The 24,354-nt window shown below is 53.1% G+C and overlaps 1 protein-coding gene across 3 annotated transcripts in view; it reads left to right on the top strand.

Moving 5' to 3' along the window:
* The window catches only part of LMO1 (LIM domain only 1), a 56,204-nt gene that overhangs the window by 4,786 nt on the left and 27,064 nt on the right, over positions 1–24,354 (top strand). The window contains exon 1 of one of the 3 annotated variants that reach the window (XM_033862496.2): positions 11,229–11,366. The exons of 1 other annotated variant lie outside the window; for it this stretch is intronic. In XM_033862496.2, the coding sequence (XP_033718387.1) occupies positions 11,345–11,366 (22 nt within the window). In that variant the 5' untranslated portion in view covers positions 11,229–11,344. Of the gene's footprint in view, positions 1–11,228; positions 11,367–15,942; positions 16,075–24,354 lie in introns of those variants that run through there. One more of the 3 variants, XM_073808597.1, reaches the window with a different exon arrangement.

The raw sequence follows: 24,354 nt of genomic DNA, 5'->3' as shown, positions 1-24,354 counted from the left end.
AGGCCTGTGTCTGTCACTGTCTCTGCTTGTCTCTTCATGCTGGCTTAGTCTTTGTCTCTCCACAGAGCAGCTCTATCTATGTGGCAGAGAATATGAGTCTTGAATTTTACATCTTACAGTTTCAGCCACCAGAGAGGGACTAACTCAACTCTCTTGGTCCCAAGTCCAAAACTCCTAGCAGGGGGGACCCATCAGTCTAGCTTGGATCAGGTGCCTACTCCAGGGTCCATCAGGCCATGGGGGTAGGATTATGTTAAGAGCTGAATATCTTTCACAGGAGACGTACGAATGGGATGATGGATGGGGGCAAGTAATGGGAGGTTATGCTAAGCAGACACCTCATAGTTGTCTACTACAGTGACTGTGAACCCTGGTGCCCAGCGAGGGGCCTGAACATAGGAGGCACAGGACACAGGCACAGGCTGTAGACAAGGGGAGCATGAGGAAGGCTGAGAGGCTTTCGGTCCAGACTTACAAAGCAGGAGCATCAGGCCCACCTCCACTCCTCGGCATGGTTCTGCTGGCCTTAGCAGATCTGGGCTTATCTTAGGCCGTTCAGTCTAGATCAGTATCTTCCAGCTCCTGAACTCCTGTTAGGATCACCCCCAGACAAATGCTCAAGGTCAGGTTAGGTCTGACCAGCCTAGGCGGCTCCCCTCTGGGGCACAGGTTTGTGTGTGATCACGTTGCTCTGAGAGTTGTTGAGCCAACTTGCTGGGGCCCTCGGGCAAGGCATGAAGTAGGAGGGTGCCACCTTAGCCAGGGACCCACCTGGGTCCTACGTAGTGGAGTTTTAGGAAAGGCAGCCCCCTGATCTTTTTGTGTCCACAGACCTGGGTCACATCTTCAGGTTCAGAGAATCTGGCTTAGAATCAGCAGAAAAGGTGAGTGAGGGGTGGGGACTGCAAGAGGCCCCACAGCTGGAGCAGTTGGGCTAAAATAGCCAAGGGTAGGGTCAGGATGAACACCTAACTAGGCTCAAACCAGGGATCTAGGCAGCCTAAAACAGAGACTAATCCCGCTGGCCTTGACTCCTGTTCCAGCTGTGCCCTCAGCTAAAAAGATAAACTTCTGCATATCCTTTCCCCCGTCTGTCCCAGGGTCAGGCCCTATGTGACCATCAGGGAACTTCTTGAAGGAAGGATGAAGCAGGGCATATAGCAAGGGTCTGCTCAGGCCAAGGGAGCATTCTGGGCAGCTTCCTAGAAACCCAAGTCCTGGCAAAGCAAAGCCTGGAATTGGAAACTTGGAACTTGAAGAAACCATTTTATTGCTGGGGAATCAGGCTCAATGCATGCATTAGGGGAAAGGCGAAGCTGCTGTGATAGACCCCAAACTGCGATGGCTTGAATAAGATGGAACTTTATTTCTCTCTCTCATAACACGAGGTAAGAAGCTCAGGTTGTCAGGGCTGCTCTACAAGGTCACTCAGGGACCCAGCTTCCTTCCACTTTGTTTCCCTGCATCCTTTCCGGTGTTGTCACCTGCATAGTCCAATCTGGGTATTGGAATGTCTGTATTCTAGCTTATGGGAAGCGGGGAAGACAGGAAGCCCTGGATAAGCAACGTCCTTGTACACAGGAGAGGGAAAAGTAGCTCATATCTCTCCTGCCTACAGATGAGAATAGTAAGTTGTCTATACCTATTTGCAAGGGAAGCTGGGAAAGATAAGTCTCCAGTTGGGCAGCTGCCCTGGAGGGAGGGGAGAATGGAGGCTGGGGACACCAACAGCAGTCGGCCATGCTCAGGAAGGGGAAGTTGCCTGAGATCTGCATTAAGTAGTGTTCGAACCTGAATCAGGATCCAGGCCTGAGCCGTCACCACCAAGTCTGAGAGGCCTCAGGGCAGCACCACAGGCTCTTTGAGGGTCTGAATTAGCAGCCGGTCTCCAGGCTGTGGGTGACTCAGTCTGCTGGGCTGGGGCATATTTAGTGCAGGCCCTGAGTAGTGGCTGACTGTGACCTCCAGCCCTGACAGGACTCAGATATTTCTACGACTGACCACAGAAGGGGCCCAAGTGTGAGGGCTCAATGCCTGGCTTGGAGAAACCCAGGCAGGTCCTGGGTAGCAGCAGCCATAGAGGACTATGTGCTTCCAGGGTGATGGATTTTTCTCCAAACTTGTATCATTTGGGAACTGGTGGGGCCTCTCAGACAGGCTGGGCGTGACAAAGAACCCCTTGGGCCTCTTCGATTTGGGAGCAGGGGTAGGACAGAAGGACCCCACTAGATAGAGGCTGGAGGAAGCAGACCAGGAGTGCTTCCCCATCAGCCTCACGTACCTTGGCCCCTGCCTGCAGCATCGGGAGGACGGCTTCTGGGACGCGTGTGCTGTTGGGACATGCGGCTGTAGCTCCAAGGGGACCACCTGCATGTGGGCGTGTTCACTCTGGTAAGCTTGTCAGGACACTGTCTGTTCTCTGGGACTGAGTCACAGTGCTCAGCCCACGGGCCGGTCGGCAGGAGTCCATGAAACTCTGGGACCAGCCCCAGCCCCACAAGTACGTGGGGATGCCCGGCTTCAGAGATCCAGCCCAGGATCACTCCAGGTGTTCAGTCCTCCGTGGACAGGTGATTAGGAGGACGGGAAAGGGAACAGAGGACCCTAATCACGCAGGATGATTATTCGGGATTCTGATTGGGATTGGGATTCTTTTTTCTTTTTAATAATTTATTTATTTTTGGCTGTGTTGGGTCTTCATTGCTGTGCGCGGGCTTTCTCTAGTTGCGGCAAGCGGGGGCTGCTCATCGTTGCGGTGCGCGGGCTTCTCATTGCGGTGGCTTCTCTTGTTGCAGAGCACAGGCTCTAGGCGTGTGGGCTTCAGTAGTTGTGGCACTCGGGCTCTGTAGTTGTGGCTCGCAGGCTCTAGAGTGCAGGCTCATTACTTGTGGCGCACAGGTTTAGTTGCTCCGCGGCATGTGGGATCTTCCCGGACCAGGGCTCGAACCCGTGTCCCCTGCATTGGCAGGCGGATTCTCAACCATTGCACCAGCAGGGAAGCCCATGGGATTGGGATTCTGAAGCTGCCGATCAGGCTGGAGCTTGGTTGCTGGGGTGGCTGTGGCCTCAGAGGGCACAGTGGGGCTCCAGGACGCCCCCGTGGTGAGGGTCTCCGATGGGTGGGAGGTGCAGAAGAAAGCCATTTGGAGACTGAGTGTGCCACTCTCGAACTGCCGAGGAAGCCTGCAAGCTCACCAGCACCACAGAGGGCCCTGTCATCACCAGTTCTCAGAACAAGCTAGATGACTAGATAAATACAAGAGTGGAGGGAAATATGTGAGGAGACAAATTCTCCCAACTGTGGTTAGGGTGGTGGCTGTGAGAAGGGCAAGGACAAGTTCAGAATCTCAGAGTTGGGTTAGACCCCTGGGCCTTCTTGTCTGACCCATTTCTCCCCCAAAGCAGGGGGTTGGAAGAGAAGATGCAAACACTTACAACTTAACAGTTTTTCTTTGATCCCTGTCACACAAATAAGTATACAAATAACTATGTAATTAACTAGATCGTTGTGATAAGAACTATGGAGGAAAAGCAGAGGGCCCCGCCAGACTGTAAGAGGGAGATCTAACCTAGTCTGGAGGGGAGAGGCCACCCTGACGAAGAGAGTGACATTAAATCCCAGACCCACGGGGTGAGCAAGAGGTGGTCCAAATGAAGAACGTTCCATGTAGACGAAACAGCGAGTCTGCAGGCCCTGAGGCAAGCAGTGGTTCAGACAATGACAAGGGCAACGACTGCAGGTGGGAGCAAGTGGTGGGTGCCCGTGATGGGAGATGCTTCAGGAGACCCTACTTGTGCAGAGCCAAGGGACAGGCTGGGGATGGGGGCTTTCTGCAGAGAGCAACCGGGAGCCATTACAGCTCTGACGGTTGGTTGACCAAATCTGATCTGCATTTTGAAGACATCTCCTGGCTGCATACGGGGTATGGAGGCTGTATTAGCGGGCCTCAGGGTGGATGCAGGGAGGCTAGCAGGAAGCTCTTGCAGCAGCATGCAAAAGATAACGGTCCCTCAGACTGGCGCAGTCATGGTGACTGTGTGATTGGAGGGAGTGTCAAAAATGACTCCAATTTATTTCTAAATTTTTTAAAATTACAAGTTACTTACTTATTATAAGTAATGAAAAGATTCTAAAGGTACACAATGAAGAAAGTTGCTACTTTGCCCTTAACTCCCGCCTTCCACTCTCACCTGCTAAGGCCACCCTGCTGACAGCCTGAACAGGAGCAGCCTTGCACATCTTGCCTTTGTGTTCATCTAAGCAGAGAGAGGTTTTCTTTTAAATGGGATATTACTTGCTACTTACTCTGCAACCTACTTTTCTCGCTTAACAGTACATCACAGACACCCTTCGCAATTCCATAGCTGTAGGTCTAACTCCCGTTTTAACAGCTGCATGATGTTCTTCAGCTGGGCTGTACGACAGTTTATTTGATCATTGAGTGACATTGATATCAGATAGTTTCCAGTTTCCTGCCACCACAAACAATGCTGAAATTATAAGGCTACCCTTAAATACGGGTGATTTTCCTCCATAAGATATATTCCCAGAAGGAGAATTTCTGGGTCAAAAGGTATGTGCGGGTGGGATAGGGAGGGTGGGAGGGAGGGAGACGCAAGAGGGAAGAGATATGGGAACATATGTATATGTATAACTGATTCACTTTGTTGTAAAGCAGAAATTAACGCACCATTGTAAAGCAGTTGTACTCCAATGAAGATGTTAAAAAAAAAAAGGTATGTGCATTTCTAATTTTAATCAATAGCACCAGGTTACTTGCCCCAAATTGTATCAGATAGTGCCCGATTACTTGCTCAGCAACAAATGAGAGCGCCCATTTTCTCACATTTCTAACAGACCTTAAATTTACTCTTAATTTTTTTTCCAATCTGATGAATTAAAGTAATGAAAACTTATTTTGCTTTAATTTGCATTTTCCTAAACAATAATGAGGGTAGGCATTTTATTGGCCATTTAGATTTCCTCCTCCCGCAACAGCCTGTTCATACCCTATTTCCATTTTTCTTTTGGGCATTTGTCTTTTTCTTTACAATTTATAGAAACTCTTTGTATATACAACATTTTCCCTTTTATTGTTTTATATTTTGCATATATTTTTCTGGTAAATCATTTGTTGTTTTTCTTTGTTTATGGTATCTTTTGCCATCAAAGTTTTTTTTTCTCACTGTTGTGGCCTCTCCCTTTGCGGAGCACAGGCTCCGGACGCGCAAGCCCAGCAGCCATGGCTCACGGGCCCAGCCGCTCGGCGGCATGTGGGATCTTCCCGGACCGGGGCACGAACCCGCGTCCCCTGCATCGGCAGGCGGACTCTCAACCACGGCGCCACCAAGGAAGCCCGCCATCAAAGTTTTAAAAATTAACTTAGTATAATGTCTATCCTTTCTTTTGCTACTCTTGCAGATATCCCTCACCAAATTTACTCATGTTTTCATTATCCAAATCTATTCCATTTTTCCTTTAAATTTCTTCTAATATTTTCATTGTTTCATTTTTGTATTAAAATCTCTAACCCATTTGGAACATAATCTTTATGGGAGTGGGTAGGGATCCCATTTGTTTCTTCCAGATGGATAACCAATTATGGTAGCACCATTTTAAAAAATAGCTTTATTGAGATATAATTTACATACCATACAATTTATCCATTTAAAGTGTACAATGTAATGCATGTTAGTGTATTTATAGATGCGTGAATCACCACAGTCAACTTTAGAACCTTTCATTACCTCAAAAAGAAACCCTGTGCCTTTTAGCTGTCATCCCACTATTAACCCCACTCATCTGCTTTCTGTCTACTGACTTGCCTACGCTTGACATTTTGAATGAATGGCCTCATATAACATGTAGACTTTTGTGACTGCCTTCTTTCACACAGCATAACATTTTAAAGGCTCATCCATTTTGTGGCGTGTATCAGTACTTCATTCCTTTTTATGGCCCAGTCATGTCCATTTGTCAGTTGATGGACATTTGGTTTTTTCCCACCTTTTGGCTATTATAAATAATGCTGCTATAAACATCACTGTACAAATTTTTGTGTGGCCATGTTTTCAGTTCTCTTGTCTATATACCTAGAAGTGGAATTAATGGGTCTGGTTTTCATAGAGGAATTCCTTGTTTTGGGAATATTTCTTGTAAACAGCATTTGGCTATATTTTATGTTTTAACTTAGACAAACTGTTTTTTGATAGGGAAATCCAGTCTCTTCACATTTAGTGTAATATACTGATATACTATACTTATTCCATCTTATTCCATATATTTGCTGTTTCTTACACACACACACACACACACACACACACACAAACTTCTTTTTGGTTACTTTTGCTGGCTTGGTTGAAATTCTGCTTTACTTCCAGATTTCTGGTATTAAGAACTGAGTGGCAGGTTTACTGGAACAAGATGAAGAAAGATTTGGGAAGAAATCATGAGCTCAATTTGGATTTTAAATTTTAAGATACCTTTGAAACAGCCAAGTGGAAATATCAAGGGGGCATTTGGAAATACTGGAGTAGAACTCAAAGGAGAAATCCCGAGTAAGGGCTACACACCCCAACAGCTGTGGACAGCACCCCAGGGGAAGGTGTTCGGCAAGGGGAGGTGGGCCTTTCTGTCTAACACCTCTCATCTCATAAGATAGGAGGTGACATCATCTGCTGAGACTTCAGAGGAGCAGGGGGATGAATCAGACAGTTGGGGAGACAAGAAGAGAAATGAAACAGAAGTTCAGGAGCATGGGCGAGCATGTGTGGCTTCAGGAGACCTTCCGGGCAGCGAGGGGCCGTGGGAACAAAGCCTTTGGTTGGCCTGATGTTAATGATGCCCTTTCGTGTCCTGCTGATCTGCACTGCCATCAGGCAAAGCTGGCAGTCGGGGCTGTTCCGGCCCATTCCTGCTCCCACAGCCTCTCCCTTCATGCCAGTCACATAGCTAAAGCAGGTTGGAATATGGAGCCCATACATATGCCGGGTACCAGATCTTACACATTCACAACAATTAGCCCGAAATTCTCATGCTCTGATTCTCTTCTTCTGGATCCTCCTCTCCAAAAAGGTGTAAGGCCTTCTAGGAATGCTTACATGTGTTATCCAAGTGCCCTCTGGACACTATCAGATTTGGAGTTCTGGATAAAGCCATTTTCTCTCTAACAGTCCCAGGGTTGGGAGGTAGGATTGATGGGCTAGGGATACAGATGCCTCCCATATAACGAGAGAGCTGCTTCCCAATACTCTTGCCATCTTGTCGTCCATTGCATGCATGTGCTGCCACCAATGCCACCGAGCTGCTGACCCAGTTGCTCTTGTCCCTCTCTACAGTTACCTTTTGTTCCTAGTGACCAGCTCTTTCAGAGGAGGCTTCAATAGTAAAGCCGTTAGTGATATGCTTCCTCATCTGCACCACTGCCCACTTCCTATGGGAGTGCCGGGTGGAAGTGGGTCAGGCCTAGCTTTGCGCCATACCTGGAATTGTTGCCCCTCCAAACTCCAGGCCTTTCTACTCAGTCTAGGTGCCCATGAGGATCTCCTTTCAGGAAGCTCACTGTCTCTCCTCCAGCGTGGTTTCTGCTGGGGACCTTGATCCTTACAGTAGGTCTGTCCATGTCTGAATCTCAGGGATGGACTGAGTTCAGTGTCCTTCACCAGTGCTTGGGGCCCATATAAATTCAAAGATGGGCTGGGCATCTGTTTCAGTATCCCTGACCACCCATTATGGTTAAACTCTCTGAATTTTCTCTTCCTCTATGAAAACCAGGAGGCTGGTCTTCTAAGAGCTCACACAGGCCCTTGGTGTGAGTGAGGGTGGGGGCAGAGGAGGCTGGGTGCTCAACCCTTCAGGCCGGCCTCCTTGAGTGTCAGATCTGGCCAAGCAGATCACTCAATTCCGGGGCCACGCGAGTCCACATAGTGCTTCTGTGCAAACTAGCAAAAAGTACCCTCTTTTGGTGGGTACAGCCCATGTCAAGCACATGGCTTGGAGAGCAGAGAGAGGGCAGAATTTCAGCCCCCTCTTGTCCTGTTGGCCAGATGCCCTAGTGCCAGGAACAGCCGGCACCAATCCAGGCAGTGGCCATGCCCAGCAACACAGAGAAGCATGGAGATCCAAATATTAGATCCAGAGGAAGCGTGCAACTGGGTTCTGGTCCCATGCCATCTGAGATCCTGGGGAGGGAGGAAAGACGGTACCCAAGGTTCCCTCCTTCTGAGCCTCCATTCTTATATCTGAATCCTTCCCCTGCTTCTGCAGATCGCATTTTCTCCAGTGACCCAGTGTAGACTCTTCATATGATATCTGTCGTTCCACTCCAGAGGAGAGCTGAAACTCTGCCCTCAAGGGCTGACCTTATACTCCAGGGCTCAATGGAATAATCCACATACCACTCAGTCATCCAGACTTCACATAGAGACACCCACTTAGAGAAACGTAGGGGAGAGGTTTCCTTAGAGGGCTTTGAGAGGTGGGCAAGGGCTTTCTAAGCAGAGGGATGCCATGAGAAGAATCACTAGAGCAAGAACCTGCAGGGTGTGTTCAATTACAGTAAAGCAGTCCAGAGGGGCTGGAGTGTGGGATTGTTGTTGGAGATCAATAGATAGCAATTGAATTGAAGTGAAGGGCAGTGGTGGTTACAAAGGCTTCCCCAGATCTCCCGAAGGGCCTGAAATGATAGGATAAGTAGTTAGGGCTTTGTTTTATGGACAAAGGGGAGCCATGGAAGCTTCTTTTTTTTTTTAATTTTATTTTTTGTTTCTGCTTTATAACATAGTGAATCAGTTATACATATACATATGTTCCCATATCTCTTCCCTCTTGCATCTCCCTCCCTCCCACCCCTCCAGGCGGTCACAAAGCACCGAGCTGATCTCCCTGTGCCATGCGGCTGCTTCCCACTAGCTATCTACCTTACGTTTGGTAGTGTATATATGTCCGTGCCTCTCTCTCGCTTTGTCACAGCTTACCCTTCCCCCTCCCCATATCCTCAAGTCCATTCTCTAGTAAGTCTGTGTCTTTATTCCTGTCTTACCCCTAGGTCCTTCATGACTTTTTTTTCTTAAATTCCGTATATATGTGTTAGCATACGGTATTTGTCTTTCTCTTTCTGACTTACGTCACTCTGTATGACAGACTCTGGATCTATCCACCTCATTACAAATAGCTCAATTTCGTTCCTTTTTATGGCTGAGTAATATTCCATTGTATATATGTGCCGCATCTTCTTTATCCATTCATCCGATGATGGACACTTAGGTTGCTTCCATCTCTGGGCTATTGTAACTAGAGCTGCAATGAACATTTTGGTACCTTGAGCAGGAGAGTAGCAGGCTCAGGGCTTGGCACCAGGAAGATGACTCTAGCAGCTTGTGCTGGATGGTGAGGATGAGGATTTGCCAGACCCAGTCATGGCAAGGCCATGTTCAGTGCTCATGGGAGACCGAGAGCAGCAGATGTGGGAGATCATCCTGAAGAGCACCTCTGAACAGTCTGCTTTTCTTTACTGAACTGAATATGATTAATTCAGTCATTTCACAAACTTTTCCCAATATGAACTATGTGGGTCCATGGGCAAGGATGGAGGAGGGCAGAAGGAATCAGGATGAGCCCTCCCTTCCCCCCAGCCCTCTCTCCACCCCTCGATCAGAATGTGTTTTGATAAGTGGGGGCTTGGGGACAGCATAAGGGTGACAAGCTGTGCCTCCCCCACCAATTAAATTTTTAAAAAAGCGGCTATGGAAGGAGCGAATATTAGTTTCCTGATTTATAAAGCCAAATGGATTAAGCTCATTCATTGCCTGAGGAAACAAAAAGGAAATCTTCAATACCTCTGTGCACATTGAGAACAGGAACAATACCGGTCTTTAGAAAGCAGAAACCTAATTTGGGGGAATCAATTACCCTCTGTGTCCCTGCCTCTGTGGGCTCTCTCACTGGCTCTCTCTCAATAGAGATTTCCTGGGAGGTAAAATGTGGAGAAGTTGATCGACCATAGGCACACCCTCCGTTCAACCTTACAGACAGGAGGCAAAGAAGTAAGGTTTGTGGAATTGAGTGGGGGAGTGTGCCTAGATATCAAGCACTTGTGGAAATGGAAGGGGGCGAGCTGGGCCTCAGGAGGGCTTTGGAATAAACGCTGGAGAATGGGGGAAGTATAGGGATGTGCAGTGAGAGGGCGAGGGAAGGGGATGATGGGAACCTGAGGTTTATAACTGGGGGGAGGGGAGCATAGTCCAGTCGGTGCACAAACCGGTGATGGGGGGAGGGGGACACTGCCCCAACCTGGGCACCGCCTCCTGATTCTTGCGGTTTCTCTTGTGTGGTCTGCACTTGCCCTTGTGGGTCTGAGCGTGCAGTGGGCAATGGCCAGGCAATTAGGCGAAAAAGAAAGGGGATGGGTGCCTACCACAGTAGCCAGGGAGTCACATTCACAGCCACACACAGAAGCACTCGCACAATCTCATACATTCCTGCGTTGGGGCTCGGACCCTCGCCCTCAGTCCCCAGACTCAGAGCCACACCCAGCCCGATGCACTGACAGTCGCACACTTAGAGTCCCACACTCACGAGGACAGGGTCACAGACTCAAAACGACACCCCACACACTCCCACCCGAAATCACACACATTCCGCCACCCCCAAGTCCCAGCTGAAGCTCACACAGTGGCTCACCACCCCACACAGCCCACACTCCGGCATGTGATCACACACACACACACACACACACACACACACAGTCCTCACACGCACACACTCTGGCTGTGCTTTTGTGTTTTGTCAGAATTAATGAGAAAAGTTCCCGTGCCCTGCGGGTAATTAGTGTCCTTGGAGTTAAATAAGCTAATGGCGTGCACCTCTGGCCCAAGCAATTATGTTTGTGTATTGAATAATTGATTCAAAGGGGGGAAGGGCCGCTAATCAGATCTGAGCATAATGAATTGATTTAATTAACAGGGGAATCTGAGGGGCCCTGGGAAACGCAGGCTTCACTCGGCTGCGCGAGCGCTGCCAGCGCGCAGTGAAGGGCGCGCGGCGGCGGCGGCGGCGGCGGCCCGGCTCGGGCAGCGGCTGCCGGATCGGCTCGGCGATCCCGGCCCGGCTGATGCGCCCCAGCCCCGCCCCGCCCCGCCCCCGGGTTGCGCCCGCCCGCGCGAGCTCCCTGTCCGCTGGGCTCAGCTCCCGGCGCCCGTCCGTCCGCCCCCGTCCGCCCGCCCCCGTCCGCGGCAGCGCTAGCCGGGCGCGGAGTCCGCGCGGGGCCGACTGGAGCAGCGCAGGCGGGCGGCGGCGGAGTCCGAGCCGCCCGCCCCTCCGCGTCCTCGGCCCGGGGGGGGAACCATGGTGTTGGACCAGGAGGACGGTAGGTGCCCGGGGACCCGCGGGCCGCAGGGTGGGGGCGGCGGCGCGGGCCCGGCCGAGGCCACCCCGCGCGGCGGCGGCGGCAGCGCCCCCGGCTCCCGGCTGCCTCGGGCCGCTGGGCTGCTTCCTGGAAGCCGGGCGGTGGAGGTGCGCGCGGGTGTGTGTCGGGGTGCTGGGCTCAGCCCCCGAGGCTTCTCAGGGGGATTAGGAAGTCACACGGGCCACCCCGAGCCCGCCAGCCCCGCACGCTCGGGCCGGGAACTTTCTCACTGGCTCTTGTCGCCTCGCAGACACAGGAGCGCCTCTCCGATCCGCGCCGCGGGCTTCCCCGCAGTGCCCGCTGGCCCCAGTCTCCCCGCCTCCCACTTGGGTATCTGCACGCCCTCCCCCTTCTGCACCGACTGCAGAACGGCTCCCCCAGGGGGATGCCCAGAGAACCCGGCACTGTCCTGGGGTCCCTTCCGGTCTGGAACTTCATAGCTGCGGGATGGGTGACATTGCTTCATCCCTGGCAGGGCTGGGGAGGACGCTCACCATCAGCTCCCCCAGTCCAGCGTGTTGGGAGGTGCTCCGCTGGCTAGGGCCCGTGGATGGGCCATATATCCAAGATATCAGGGCCGGATTCACCTTGAAGCTAATGAATTATAAGCTTCAGAGTCCTTCTGTTGTAATTTGTATTAGTGATCTACTGTTCCTTTCTTAACCGCCCCCCGCCCCAGTTGCATAAGGAAGCTTGGCTCTCCCAAAATCTGGACTACCCCTGGATCCAGCTCGCACCCTTCCCATTCTAACTGCCAGTCTCTCAGGAGGGCTCACAGTGCTGCTGGCCCAAGGAGCACTGCCAGTTGCTAGGGCAGTTATTTGGTGCCCAGGAGATGGAGCCCTGAGGCAGGAGGCTGGGAAATTTGGGGGTGGGAGGCAGCTGCTGGTCTGCAGGGAAGGGTCTGGCTGCCTGGCCTTTCTCTCCGGCCCCACTAGTCCCTTGTCCCACCCTACCACATCCCACTAGGGTGATTAACTGTCCTGGTTTGCCCAGGACCGTCCCTGTTTTAACACTGACAGTCCTGGATCCTGGAAACCCCTCAGCCCCAGGGCAAACTAGGACATTTGGTCGACAGCCTATATCGACAGCCTTCTCTGGGCTGTTGTGCAGGGGTGGATTGGACTTCATCAAGTGAGTGGGGAGACTTGTTTTCTGGAGTGCAGATTCTGCCTAGGCACCCACAAAGCCTAATAAGTTATAACTGCAGCTTCCTAGAAGGCCTGTCCAGGGCCTCCAGAAACCCAAAGAGGAAAAGTTTGCCAACCGCGTACTTCTCCACTCTAGCTGGTTGCAAAGCTCTGTGCATGGGCTGCTTTTGTGTGAGTCGGGGGCAGGGCAGGGCAGGGCATCTGAACTTGGCCAGCAGGTATCCTGATTGTTCTGCAAAGTCTGTAGATTCACCCTGTCCAGTCAACTGTGGCGGCCACAGGGAAATGGCCTTTGTCACTCCAAATACCCCTTTGAGTGTCACCTGTGAGGCCAGCTTGTAACCCCATCTTAGAGACAGCTGCACTGTGTTGGGAGCAGGGCCCTCAGGCTGAGGCACATCTGACAGGCTCTACTGAAGGGTTCTGGAATATCTGGTCTGCCTGGGCCCTCGGGCACCAAGTCTCCAACCTCCCCCCCAACCCCCAACCCCGATGCAGGAATCCTTCCTCAGGACTTTACTGCCAGGTACAAGACAAACTGCTAGGACCTGCCCAAAACTTTGTAAAGCAGCCAGGAGCACCCCCTCTTCCCTCACCGTAACCTAGGGGACTGATCAAATGGCCTCCCCCTGCCGTCCCCAGAGGCATTTCAAGGGCATTTTGGAGCACTCTTGGCAGTATGGAAGTGAGAGTATATGCTCATCACCTGTGGAATGTGTCAGGTGCAGACAACCTCCCCCAGCCCCAGGGGATCCGAGGACTGCACCCTGGTGTTGTGGGCGTGTCCCTGGACCTGGAGGCGTAGGAGTGAGCATGGGCGTGGGAGTTACCTGCCTGCACAGCAGTTACCCATAAGCTGAGAGGGAGGCCGCTGGATGAGCCAGGCTCGTGTCTGGGTTTGTAAACCCAGCAGGCCTCTTCCTGGCTGGGAGCTCAAGTCACCCAGACTGTCCAAGGCTTGCCGGGTAGCTCTGTGAAGCAGAAGGCCTCTGCAGAGGCCCTTCTCCAGGTGAGTGTGGGGACTCAGTGCTCACCACTGGGGCTGCAGAGAGAGCTGCCTGTGGGCACAGCAGCCAGCCCTTCACACACAGCACCGATCCCCTGCTCAGTACCCCAAGACTGCACCAGTCCCTGGGGTGGCATGCAAGGCCTCTGACTCCCTAGAGGGAGGCTGGCTGGGTGGCTGCTAACTGGGCACCCTGGGGGCTGGGGAGAGCTGGGTTGGGACGGAGTCCTGAGCACAACACGTGGATGAAAGAGTGAGCAAGTGGCCCCAGCTGATGGAGCCCAGGTGTGTGGGTCAGGGCCAGACCCTGAAAGTCAGGAGAAGCAGCCCTGGAGGTCAGGAGTAGGGCTGCAGCCCTTGTGGAGTGAATACCTCCAGGTAGCACAGAGGTGTCTACAGCAAGAAGCTACCCCTTGCCAGCCTGTCAGGCCCTGTGCTTGCTACACTGTCTGGCCCCCTCACTCAGGCTGGGGTGAGGGGCTGCCACTAAATGTGCCCGCGGCAGCAGTGCCAAAGCCTCCCTCAGACCCTCAGGGTGCAGTTCAGCTGCAGTGACAGGGGAGAGATCAAGCTCGCAGTCCTGAGGGATGGTGAGTCTGAGCAAAATGATATATTTAACATCAAATATACTCAAGGACTATTAGGATTAAGTATTCAAGATGAAGGGGAAAGCGAAACTCTCTGAGCTGCGGAGGAAGCAGCTCATTAGAAGCAGCCTCTCTTCTGTTTTCTCAAAGCTTGACTTTGCTGCCTACGATAGAGGACCATAGACTGCAGCACCACTCCCCCCTCCCCCTCCCCAGTCAAGCACCCTGCACTGGGGCCTCCCAGGGCTTAAGGGGCATGACCTGGCCTCCAAGTCTCCTTTGTACCCACTACGTCCCCTTCCGTTGTCTGGGGTGCCACAGTTCACAAAGCACATTCACATGCATTATCTCCTCTGATCCCCGCAGCAACCTTGGAGATAGCAGAGCAGGTCTCCCACTTCACAAACAGGGAAACTGAGGCCTGGGGAGAGAAAATGACTTGCTAAGGTCCACTGTTGGTAATAGGCAGAGATGGGATGAAGTCTCAACTGGTGGCCCTTTGCCCCTCCAGGGACTCCAGCTTCCTTCTCCTTGCCTGGGTCTAGTCCTCAGAAGAGACTGTGGGGATGAGCCTCTGACACATCTGTGTGGAGAAAAGCCATTAAGATTTTCATGCCATCCTGGAACTCTGTACTGTCAAGGAAATAATGCTCTTGATATTGAAGAGAGGCCTTCCTGGAGTAGGCAGCCTGGGCACCAGACCCAGGGCTCTGGGAGAGAAGCAGGGTTCAGAGGGAGAGGAGATGAACACTGTCTCCCTTCCTGCCTCCTGAGTTACAGAGCAAGAATTGTCAACTCTGCAATAGCAGGAATCTTTGTTTTCACTGCTATATCCCCAGGGCCTTAAAATAGTGCTTGGTGCATAGTATATGCTCAATAAATAGTTGTGGAATGAAAAAAAAACCTTTAAGGCCATGCTGTGCTTGCTCAGAGAGAATTTGAGACAGGATCCCATTCTCTATGGAATCAGGATGCTCTTGGGAGGGGCTTCTGGGGTAAAGGTGGTGCTGTAAGACACACAGTGGGAAAATTTGTGCCCTGCAGAGGGTTAATTTTACCAAACAATCCAGGAAGCACCCAGAAACCTGGGGAAGAGGAAGTAGGAAGGGAGGGCACGAGGTCAGAGAAACATTGCCCCGTGGGAGGGGGGCAAAATCAAGGCTGAGGGGCTGGGAGTGACAGACAGGTGTGGTCCACCAGGCAGTTACTGGGAATGAGGACCCTGGGTCCTGAGCAGAGCCGCACGCCGAGTTGGGGCCGACAGGCCTCCAGGCGGCGCTGCGGAGCCGGGCAGACGCGCGTCTCCACTCCCCATTAACCCGGGAGGGAGGGGGGCCTCGGGAAATGTGTGCATTTATTCAGTAGCAGGAGTGCAAACCTCATACGTTGAGGGAGAAAGGCAGCGGGAGACGGCCGCCGAGATTCCCCCATCTCTTTGAATATAATTTTAGATTGAGATTCAGATTAAATCCGAGGGGAAAACACTTTATGAGGCTGAAAGCTGTGTCGTTGCCAGAGCCAGGGTTATGAGCTATCAAATGCAATTACATTAAGACAGATTATACTGGGCAAATTGAGCCATTTAGAAGGTGAGAATCAAAGAAACGGCTCTGATCCTCTCTTCCCCCTTCTCTCTCCCTCTCCTTCTCTCTCTCTAAATTGCAGTTCATAGTTCCTTGCAATTCTGAGGCACAAAAGTAGGTGAGACTGCTTTTGTATCTGCGAAGTGCTTCACTCCTGAATGTAATTCTAGCTGAGTGCAATCTAGGTTAAGAGCCGGGCAAGCGGGTAATTAGAGCCCGCTCGCTGCCCGAGGACCGGCCGCCCCGCCGAAGCGCGCCCGGAGCCGGCGCCCTTCTCCCGGCCGAGCCGAGCTGCGGCTGGACACGGAGCGCCCGAGATGATGGTGCTGGACAAGGAGGACGGTAGGTGGCGGGCGGGGGTCCCGACTCCCCGCACACCCGCGCCCTCCGCCGCGGCGCGCGGGAACACACACGCCAGGACACCGGCGCCCACACACCGGGCTGTGCCGGGCTTGCTGGGCGGGCGGTCCGCAGGGCGCTGGGGCTGGAGCCTGGGGCGGGGGGAGGACCGAGTGGGACTGGCGTGGGGAGATGAGGGAGCCCCGGGCTGCGCGGCCCCGGGGCCGGGACAGGCCGGACCGAACCGCGGGAGGGCGAGCTGTGCGCCGGCCGTGCGATGCTCTGCGGGGCCGCGTGGAGGCTCCGGCTGCCCTCCGATCTCGGCGCAGCAGTGGTTTCACGTAGAGCGTTTTCGTCTTTGCGGCTGCTCCTCTCACCGCAGCCATCAGCCTCGCGCCGCCCGCGTAACCCGAGAGGCGCTGAGCGCCGAGCAAATCAGTGGCTTCGGGAAATCGGACTCCAGAGCTTGCGGCGAGCGGGCGCGCGGAAAGACGGTGGCCGCCGGGTGCCCGGCAGGCGAGGGGAAAGGCCGGCCGGACCCTCGGGGAGACAGCTGCCCGAAAGCTTGGTGAGAAAAAGGGTTGCCTCCAGTGATTCCCACTGTCTCCCAGTGTGATTCTCACTGTCTCTTGAAATCGGAGGCAGGAGTTTGGCCCAGAGGAAGAAAGTGTCCCGCTCCTGGCCAGTAGCACGAGTGCAGGAGCGGCATGGACGTGCCCTGGTCAAGAGCCTCGCTGCGCCCGAGAGGTCAGAACAGAGGGACCCATGGTGGTCCCACACACCCCAAAGCCTTCCTGACTGGGAGTGCCCTGCAGTAATTGTCCTGGTATGTGCAGGAGAGGTTGGAGAACCCAGTCCCCTTGAGGGTAAAACCAGGAGTGCCCTGTGACCCAAGGGCAGCCCTCAGGGTCAAGAGTGGCCATCCCCTGGCTGTCCCAGGCCCTCCTGCCCTGTAGGGGAGGGTTACCTGGTTTGTTAAGTTTGTTAGTGTTGTCGGGAGGGAGATGTGAATGTAATTGTTAGCATCCACGCCATCACCTGGGTTCTACTGGTAAGGAACTGAGAAGGTGGGTTTTCCGTGAGTCAGCGGAAATCCTCTTAGAGTGACATCTTCTGACCTCCGCTAGTGAGCAGTAGAGGTCTGTGCCCTCTTGCTCTCCAGGTCAGTGGTGTTACTGACGTGGTCACTTGGTGAAAATCTGAAGTTAAGTGACTTAAGGTCACACAGGATGTTCACTTTGCTGCCATCATGTGCTGATGCCCCTAGCCTCCCCTCCCACCTTCTGAGACCTCCAGCAGGGAGGGACATTTAAAATATCTGGCCTGGGGGTGGCATGTGCGGGAGCTCTGTGGCCCTCAAGGCCATTTCTCAGTGTGAGTGTGGAAAGAGAGGGAGGGGGAACTAAATGCTCTGGCCAAAAGAATCCATTGTCCAGGGTCTGGCTGGGGTGTGACATTCATCTCCTTATGCTTTTCTCTCTTCATGGACCCCTCCCCTGGAGCCCCATGTGGGCCATCAGAGGGCTGGGCTGGTGCAGTTGTGTACAGATTGAAAGAGAGAAGAAGGGGTCTGGGGTCAGGCCAGATAAGGAGGGAGGAGACCTTGATTTAGCTCCTTTCTCCACTAACTCCCTGTGTAATCTCGGACCAGTCATGCCCATCTCTTCACTTTCCCTCTTGGTAGAATGAGGAGCCAGGGCAGAGGGTCCTTCCGTGGTGTTTGGAGGAACTCCCACCCTGGGGAGCATGTGGAAATCAGGGTATGTCTTTAGCAGAGATTGTTTAGCATGCTTGGCTCCCCAGGCCCAAGCCAGAAACCCAGAAGACCCAGGCCCTATACATGGGCGGCCTCAGGCAGGGAGACTGGTCTCCCGCCAATAAGACGACGCCACCACCACCACCTCGGGTCTTGCACTCTGTGCAGGCCCAGAGTGCCCCGGGCTTTGTGATACTAAAGGTTTCCAGATGAGCCCTGAATGGGAATGGCTCTCTGGAGATCATTTTAGCCCATCTCCTGCCTACACCCTGGGCATATGTATTTTCCCTAGTCTTCACCAGACCTGTGGAGGAGAGCTCGCACTGCCCCACAAGTCCCCCACCCTGTCCAGTCTAAACCATATGGTGCTCTGTACTGTTGCTGCCACTGAGCTCTGGGACACATCACAGCACAAGGAAGAAGGCTGGCTTAGGCCCTGAGGAGCCATTTGCTCCTTGTCCTGCTCAGCCTAGAACTGTCTTCCAAAAGCAACCTTTCTGCTCATAAAATCCACCCTCCACTCCCCACTGGAGTGAGTCTAGCATCTCCTGGTTCCAGGAAACCTTGAAGGTGGTACCTTCAGTTGGGGGGAGGGAGAAAGGCTCTGGATATACTCACCCTCCCCCCACACCTGCTGCCTAAATCCTTCCTTGCACTTACGCCCTCCCAGCAGGTGGCCGTCTGGGCTGGGAGTTAGCACTGGTCCCCAGGGCCCCCAAGGGGTGTGTTCCTCAGGGCTGCGGACTGCACCCTTTGTCTGGCTGCAGCGTGAACTCAGGCTCCTATTAACCACCCCCAATGCCTTTTCTCCACCTGACAGCATCTTGTCGGAAGAGGCCGGGGCTCCTCTGGTTGAAGTCAGGTCCGCCAGCTGCTGAGGACCAAAGCTCCTGCTCTGCTGGGCTGCAGGGCTTTCATGTTGCACTTCTGAAAGATAATAAAATATCAATCGCTTTGCCGTAGCAACGGGTTTAAGAGACTTTCTGAAGTATTGAATCGTCAGAAAAAAATTTTTTTTTTTTTTTTTTTTTTTTTTTTGCTTTTAAGCACAGTGCATTATTAATAAAGTAATCCATTAGGTCGAGCAGCGAAGGGCCACCACAGAGAGGAGAGATCTGTTTTGCAAACGGTTAAACTTCAGGTTTTAAGATTAATTGCTTTCATTCGGATGCTTGCTCTTGGCCTAGGCAGCTCCACTTTACTGGAACTCAGGGTCCTGCCTTTCTACATGCCGTCGGGCCTGCCTGTCAGCAATGGAAGCCCAGCTCCAACTTTCGTGGAGAAACAGCCCTTCTTCCCCTGGCACCTGCTCTTGGGCTGGCACCAGGCTGTGGGCTCTCCGGGGAGGTTTGCAGCCCCAGGGGAGCAAGGGGAGTTACAGCCCTGAGTCCTGAGAGTCAAATTAGCCCTCACGCTGTAGGAGAAAAGGCCCTTGAGCAGGGGCAGGCAGCAGAGGGTCTGAGCAGCCCCAAGAACTGTGAGAGCCTTGGGTTGTGAGGGACAGGGGAGGATGCCAAGGGCACCCCCAAGGGGTGTCCCCAGATGCGTGCTGCAGAAGGGTAGGTCTGGGTGTAGCCTCTGCAGAGGCCCAGCAGGAGGGCTGGGGTGACCACAGGAAGCAGCAGGCGGCTGTGGAACTAAACATCAGACCGAATTCCTAGGGCATTTTTAATAAGTTAAAAACACCTAAAGGTATTGGAGCTGGGCTGAGGAGGACCAGACAGTGCACCTTCAGTTGTTAGCGACTACTGTGAGTGCAGCGTCCACAGCTGACTCAGTTGATCCGCGAGGGCAGGCTCTCAGCTGTGCTTGGGTACTGACCAGCGGGACCTCCCAGAATATCCCGTCGTGCTCTGGGCCACAGAGGGTACTGGCGGCCTCTCCTGTGGCCAGGACCCCTCCACAGCCCTGGGGGGAAGGCAGGGAGTGGGCCCTGATGCTGTTCCACACTACAGATCCCAGCCCATCAGCAGGACGGCAGAGCCCAGTGGGCACTGCTGCCTGCTGAGGGCTGGTAAAGGCCTTGTGAGGTTGGCAGGGTAGGGACCAGGCCTGGCACCCACTGTATGCCTAGAAGAGGAAGGTCTCCATCTGCACCTACCAGGCCAGCCCGGGCTGCAGCCGCCTCCTCACTACAGGGAAGCAAGGCATCACAGAACCTGAGCAGCACGTACAGCCGTGTCCCCTTACTGCCTCAACTCAGCCAGGCAGGGAGCCTGTGAAGATGGGTCTCCCCAACCCGCTCCCAGAGCCTGGGGTAAAAAAGCAGGTGCTTCTGTCTGTTCCCTGCTCTTCCATTCATCTGCCCACGCAGAGCACTAAGGGTCGGGGGGGGGGCGGGGGGAGGACAGGGAAACAACATAAATTGGTCTGTCGTCCAGAATCCGTGTCTCGCTAATGTACCCAGATTAACTCAACTGTAAATTGTCTCCTCGGATGGCAGTGTCTTGCTAAAAGTTTCCCATATGATTCATGATTTGGATTGCTTTTAACGGCTATTGGCTAAGCAAGCCAGTGACTGTACAAGGTGATGCAATTGGCATTAGCAAGGGGAGGCACGGGAGCGTGTAATGCAGTCAATACTGCATTAACTACTGATGCCCAATTACAGGGAGTGGGAGAGAGCCTTTTGGGAGCATTAGGACTGGGGGAAGCTGAGATCACTGGCCGCTGCTCGCCTAAAAGCTTCACCCTTTGCGTGCCGGGGCTCAGTGCTGGCCTGGCCACTCACTTGGCCTCTGTGGCCATAGGAACTCACTCTCTCTCTCCCTCCCTCTCTCTCTCTCTCTCTCTCTCTCTCTCTCTCTCTCTCTCTCTCTCTCTCGTCCCACAATGATGCTTTTAGCACATGGAAATGTTCATTTTCCTAGAGCCGGGGCCTGCCTCTCACCCCTCCTGAGAATTGATTTCCTACCCCACTCCAGGTCCCAGAGTCAGATGGGGCGGCTGCCCCACCCACTTCCATTTAAGGAACCACTCAGCAGGCCCTATCTGAGAGTAGGACCAAGGGGAGGTCTATTTCGGTCTCTCCCCCTTGGAACAGATGGACGATTGCCAGCAAGCATTGTCGGCCGACCTTCTGTGGCCGAAGGAGACACAAGGTTTAGCCTCAGTGCAGCTGCGCTGCTGGGGCAGGCAAGGCTGCTGGACCTGGGAAGTAGTCCTGGCTGGGCCTTCTGAGCAGAAGACAGAGATCGAGAGGCTGATGGGGGAGTGACCCAAGCCAGGTTGGGGTTCTCAGCAGATGCAGGCCCCCTCCAGAGCTGCATCGACACAGGGCAGAGCTGCCCGCATGTAGCCAGGAGACCAAAGCTGTAGTTGGGGTCCATCTCCAGGGGCCAGAGGGCCTCCCAGGAGCCCCGATCAGACACATTAGGAAGTTTGGAAGGAGTTAGGGGACAAAGTAGAAAAAAGCACCTGGGTACCCCAGTGTGGCAAGTACCATGGGACTGGGACTGGTTTAGCTACTGTAGTGCTAAACTGTGCGGGTCCAGCACATCCACTGTAGTTCTGTGTCCTGTGCCCACCCAATGTTGAGATTGCTTTGCCTCTATGCCTTCTCATCTCTACAGTGAGAACGACCACATCTAACCGGCACGATTGCTATTAGGATTAAATGAGATAATGTCCACATACACCCTCGATAAACCAGGAAGCCTCGTGCATGTGTGAAGTGACAGTGCTCTCTACACAGCCACAGTATGATCTGAAATAGTCCTGTGCCCAGTTCAGTGCCTTGCTCACTGCCAGGCACTGGGTCCTAACCTTCCTTCTTCTAGTTTATCCCTAATGGCCATCAGTGGCCACTGTCCAGGAAGCAGGGTAGACTCACTACTCACCACTGTCCAGATTTCCAAGGAGGGTAGCACCATGGGAAGAAGGCTCTAAAATCGCTCTCTGCAAGCCCTTCCATTTATATGGCATGGTTGGGGCTCAAAGTGGGCAAGAGAGTTGCCCAGGGTTATGTAGGGAGTTAGAGCCCAGAGCTTCTGCATCTTTCAGTGTTCCATGCCCGGCTTCCATGCCCTCTGCCTGTACCCAAAACATGATAAGGCTGAATGGTAGAAATCTCCGATGAGGAGAAATGTCAGTTGGACCAAGGCCATGTGTCTGGGCATCCTACTCCCGGCCCTACTGACAGCTCAGGGCTCACGGTTCCGTCCTCAGATGTAGATCCTCCTGGCGGGCGTTGATGGTTGCTAACGTGGCCTGAGCCTTCACGGACTGGAGAAGCCCCAGAGGTGCATGTGGCCTGTAGCCCTTGCTGCCTGCCTGCCCTACCTGGAGTTGAAAGACACTGAGGCACACAGGGCATCCTTCCCCCCTCAGGCTGAACTTTTCGTGGTGCTGCTAGAGTGAGTTTTCCTGGTAGGTCTGTACTCAAGATAGGACTACACCAGGGGAGTCAACTTGCACTGGCTTGCAAGAGCTGATTTTGCACATCTCTTCCCAGCTCTGAGTTCAGTGATATCACATGGGTAGCTTGACATCAGCCATGGTGGAAGTATGAACACCACGGAAACTGGCAAACGCTACACATCAAGGGTTTTTTCCCCAGAGAATCAGTTGTGAGCTATCTGTCGGCACACCACTGGATTGCATTCATCTGGGACGCTGGACCCAGCTCTTTCTGTTCTGCCACCACCCTTCTCCCATCCCATCTACCTCCTTTCAGAGGACCCAGCCTCTGCTACGCTGGCATTCTGCCTGAGACCTGCTGCCACACTGAGCTGAGCAGGTCTAATATGTCCGCTCTGGTTTTGTGTCCCATGCAGACCTGGCATTTGCCTCTATACCCTTGCTCACGTTGTCCCCTTGCCACATCCTCTCCCCTTTGGTTGGCCTCGTAGGAGCCTACAGACTCCTGTAGGTCAAAGCCTCTTACAGACCATTCCAGGTCCTGCTCAGAGTCACATCCACCCAAGCTAGTAACAAGCTCATCTCTCAGTGGTTGGAGTATGTTTATTTTGTGTTCTGGCTAAGGCAGGAGCCTACAGTGGCTGACATAACTGGGGGCAAATTAAAAGCAGATGGTAGAGAAGAGTAAGCAGGCTGGTCCAGGTAGCCGAGGCAGATGCCCCAGACTGCAGGCCTACTGGGTCAGATTGGGCCCCTAGCTCTGCCTCCTGCCCCTTCCTAAGTGGGCTTACTTGAATGGCCTACTGTCTTCAGGTGTAGCCTGCTAGCATGAGTCAGGAGACCTGGCTTCTAGTCCCAGCTGACTGCTGTGTGACTTCAGACAACTTCCTGAGCCTCAGTTTTCCCATCTCTACAATGGGAGCAACACCTAACTGACACCTAATGTCCATGTACACACTTGATAGGCCTGGAAGCCTCATGCCTATGTGAAGTGACAGTGCTCTCTACACAGCTACAGGATGGTCTCTTTGGCTTCGGCCTCTCAGTCTTTACACAACAGTTCTTGTTTCAGTGAACCCTTAGTTAAAAGTGAGCATTGTACTGTGCATGTGTATCAGTTAGTTATTGCTACATAACCAACCACCCCAAAACTCAGAGGCTCAAAACAACAAGCATCTATTTAGCTTTCAAACCTGTGGGTCAGTGATGCAGGCTGGGCTTGGCTAAGCGGTTTTTCGGGTCTCGGCTAGACTCACTCATACCTGGGAGATGGCTGATCAAACTGGATGCTGGGGGTAACGAGACTATGTCCCTCATCATCCAGCAGGCTCTTCCAGATTGTTCTCAGGCTGGAGGCAGGTCCAGGAGAGAGAATGGACGCATGTCTTCTTGAGACCTAGGCTTGGCTCTGGGATGTTGTCATTTTACATTCTGTTGGCCAAAATAAATCACAAGCCCAGCCCAAGTTCAAGGGATGGGGAAACAGATTCTGTCCTTGAAGGAAGGAGGTGAAAAGTCACATTGCAAAGGGAGTGGATAGGGGAAGAGGTAGAGATGTGGTGCTGTGTGCAGGTCTCACAACTCGCAAGTCCAGGGCTGGGCTGGGAACCCAGGCCATCTGCTCTCCTCTGTGCTCTGCTGGCTCCCAGCTCCCCCGTTGTGGCTGGCAGGCTTGCTGTTGGCGCACTTGTTGGGGGCTGACATCAGAGCCCTGGCCCATTCCTCCATGGGCGAGCCTGGAGGGGGACCACGGTGAGGTCAGTCCCCGCTGCCTTCTCTGGCTTTTCCTCTGTCCTGCAAAGCCACCCATCGGTTAGAAGGGGCGTGAAGCTCCGTGGTTCCCAGAGCTGATTGAAACCTGGACATACATGCAGATGCAGCCAGGCGAGAATCAATTCATTGGTTAGCCCCTTGCCTCAAAGCAGGGCAGTAGGTGGGCTGGTGAGAGGCCCATGTACATTCATAAACCAGCTGATTGAAAAGCAATATTTCAGATAAATACAAGCCAGCGATCTATCAGTGGTTGTAATAAAACCCAGGCTTCAGGCTGTGATTTTATTTTGAAATAATAAGAATTGCTTGATTCTTTTTACTTGAGTTACCATGGTAATTCCAGCGTGGAGCAGTGTTATATTGATTTAGAAAGTGGACAGTAATATTTCTTTTGT

The sequence above is a fragment of the Tursiops truncatus genome, chromosome 8 (assembly GCF_011762595.2).
Source record: "Tursiops truncatus isolate mTurTru1 chromosome 8, mTurTru1.mat.Y, whole genome shotgun sequence".
Lineage (NCBI taxonomy): Eukaryota > Metazoa > Chordata > Mammalia > Artiodactyla > Delphinidae > Tursiops > Tursiops truncatus.
This window is presented reverse-complemented; position numbering and strand designations above follow the sequence as displayed.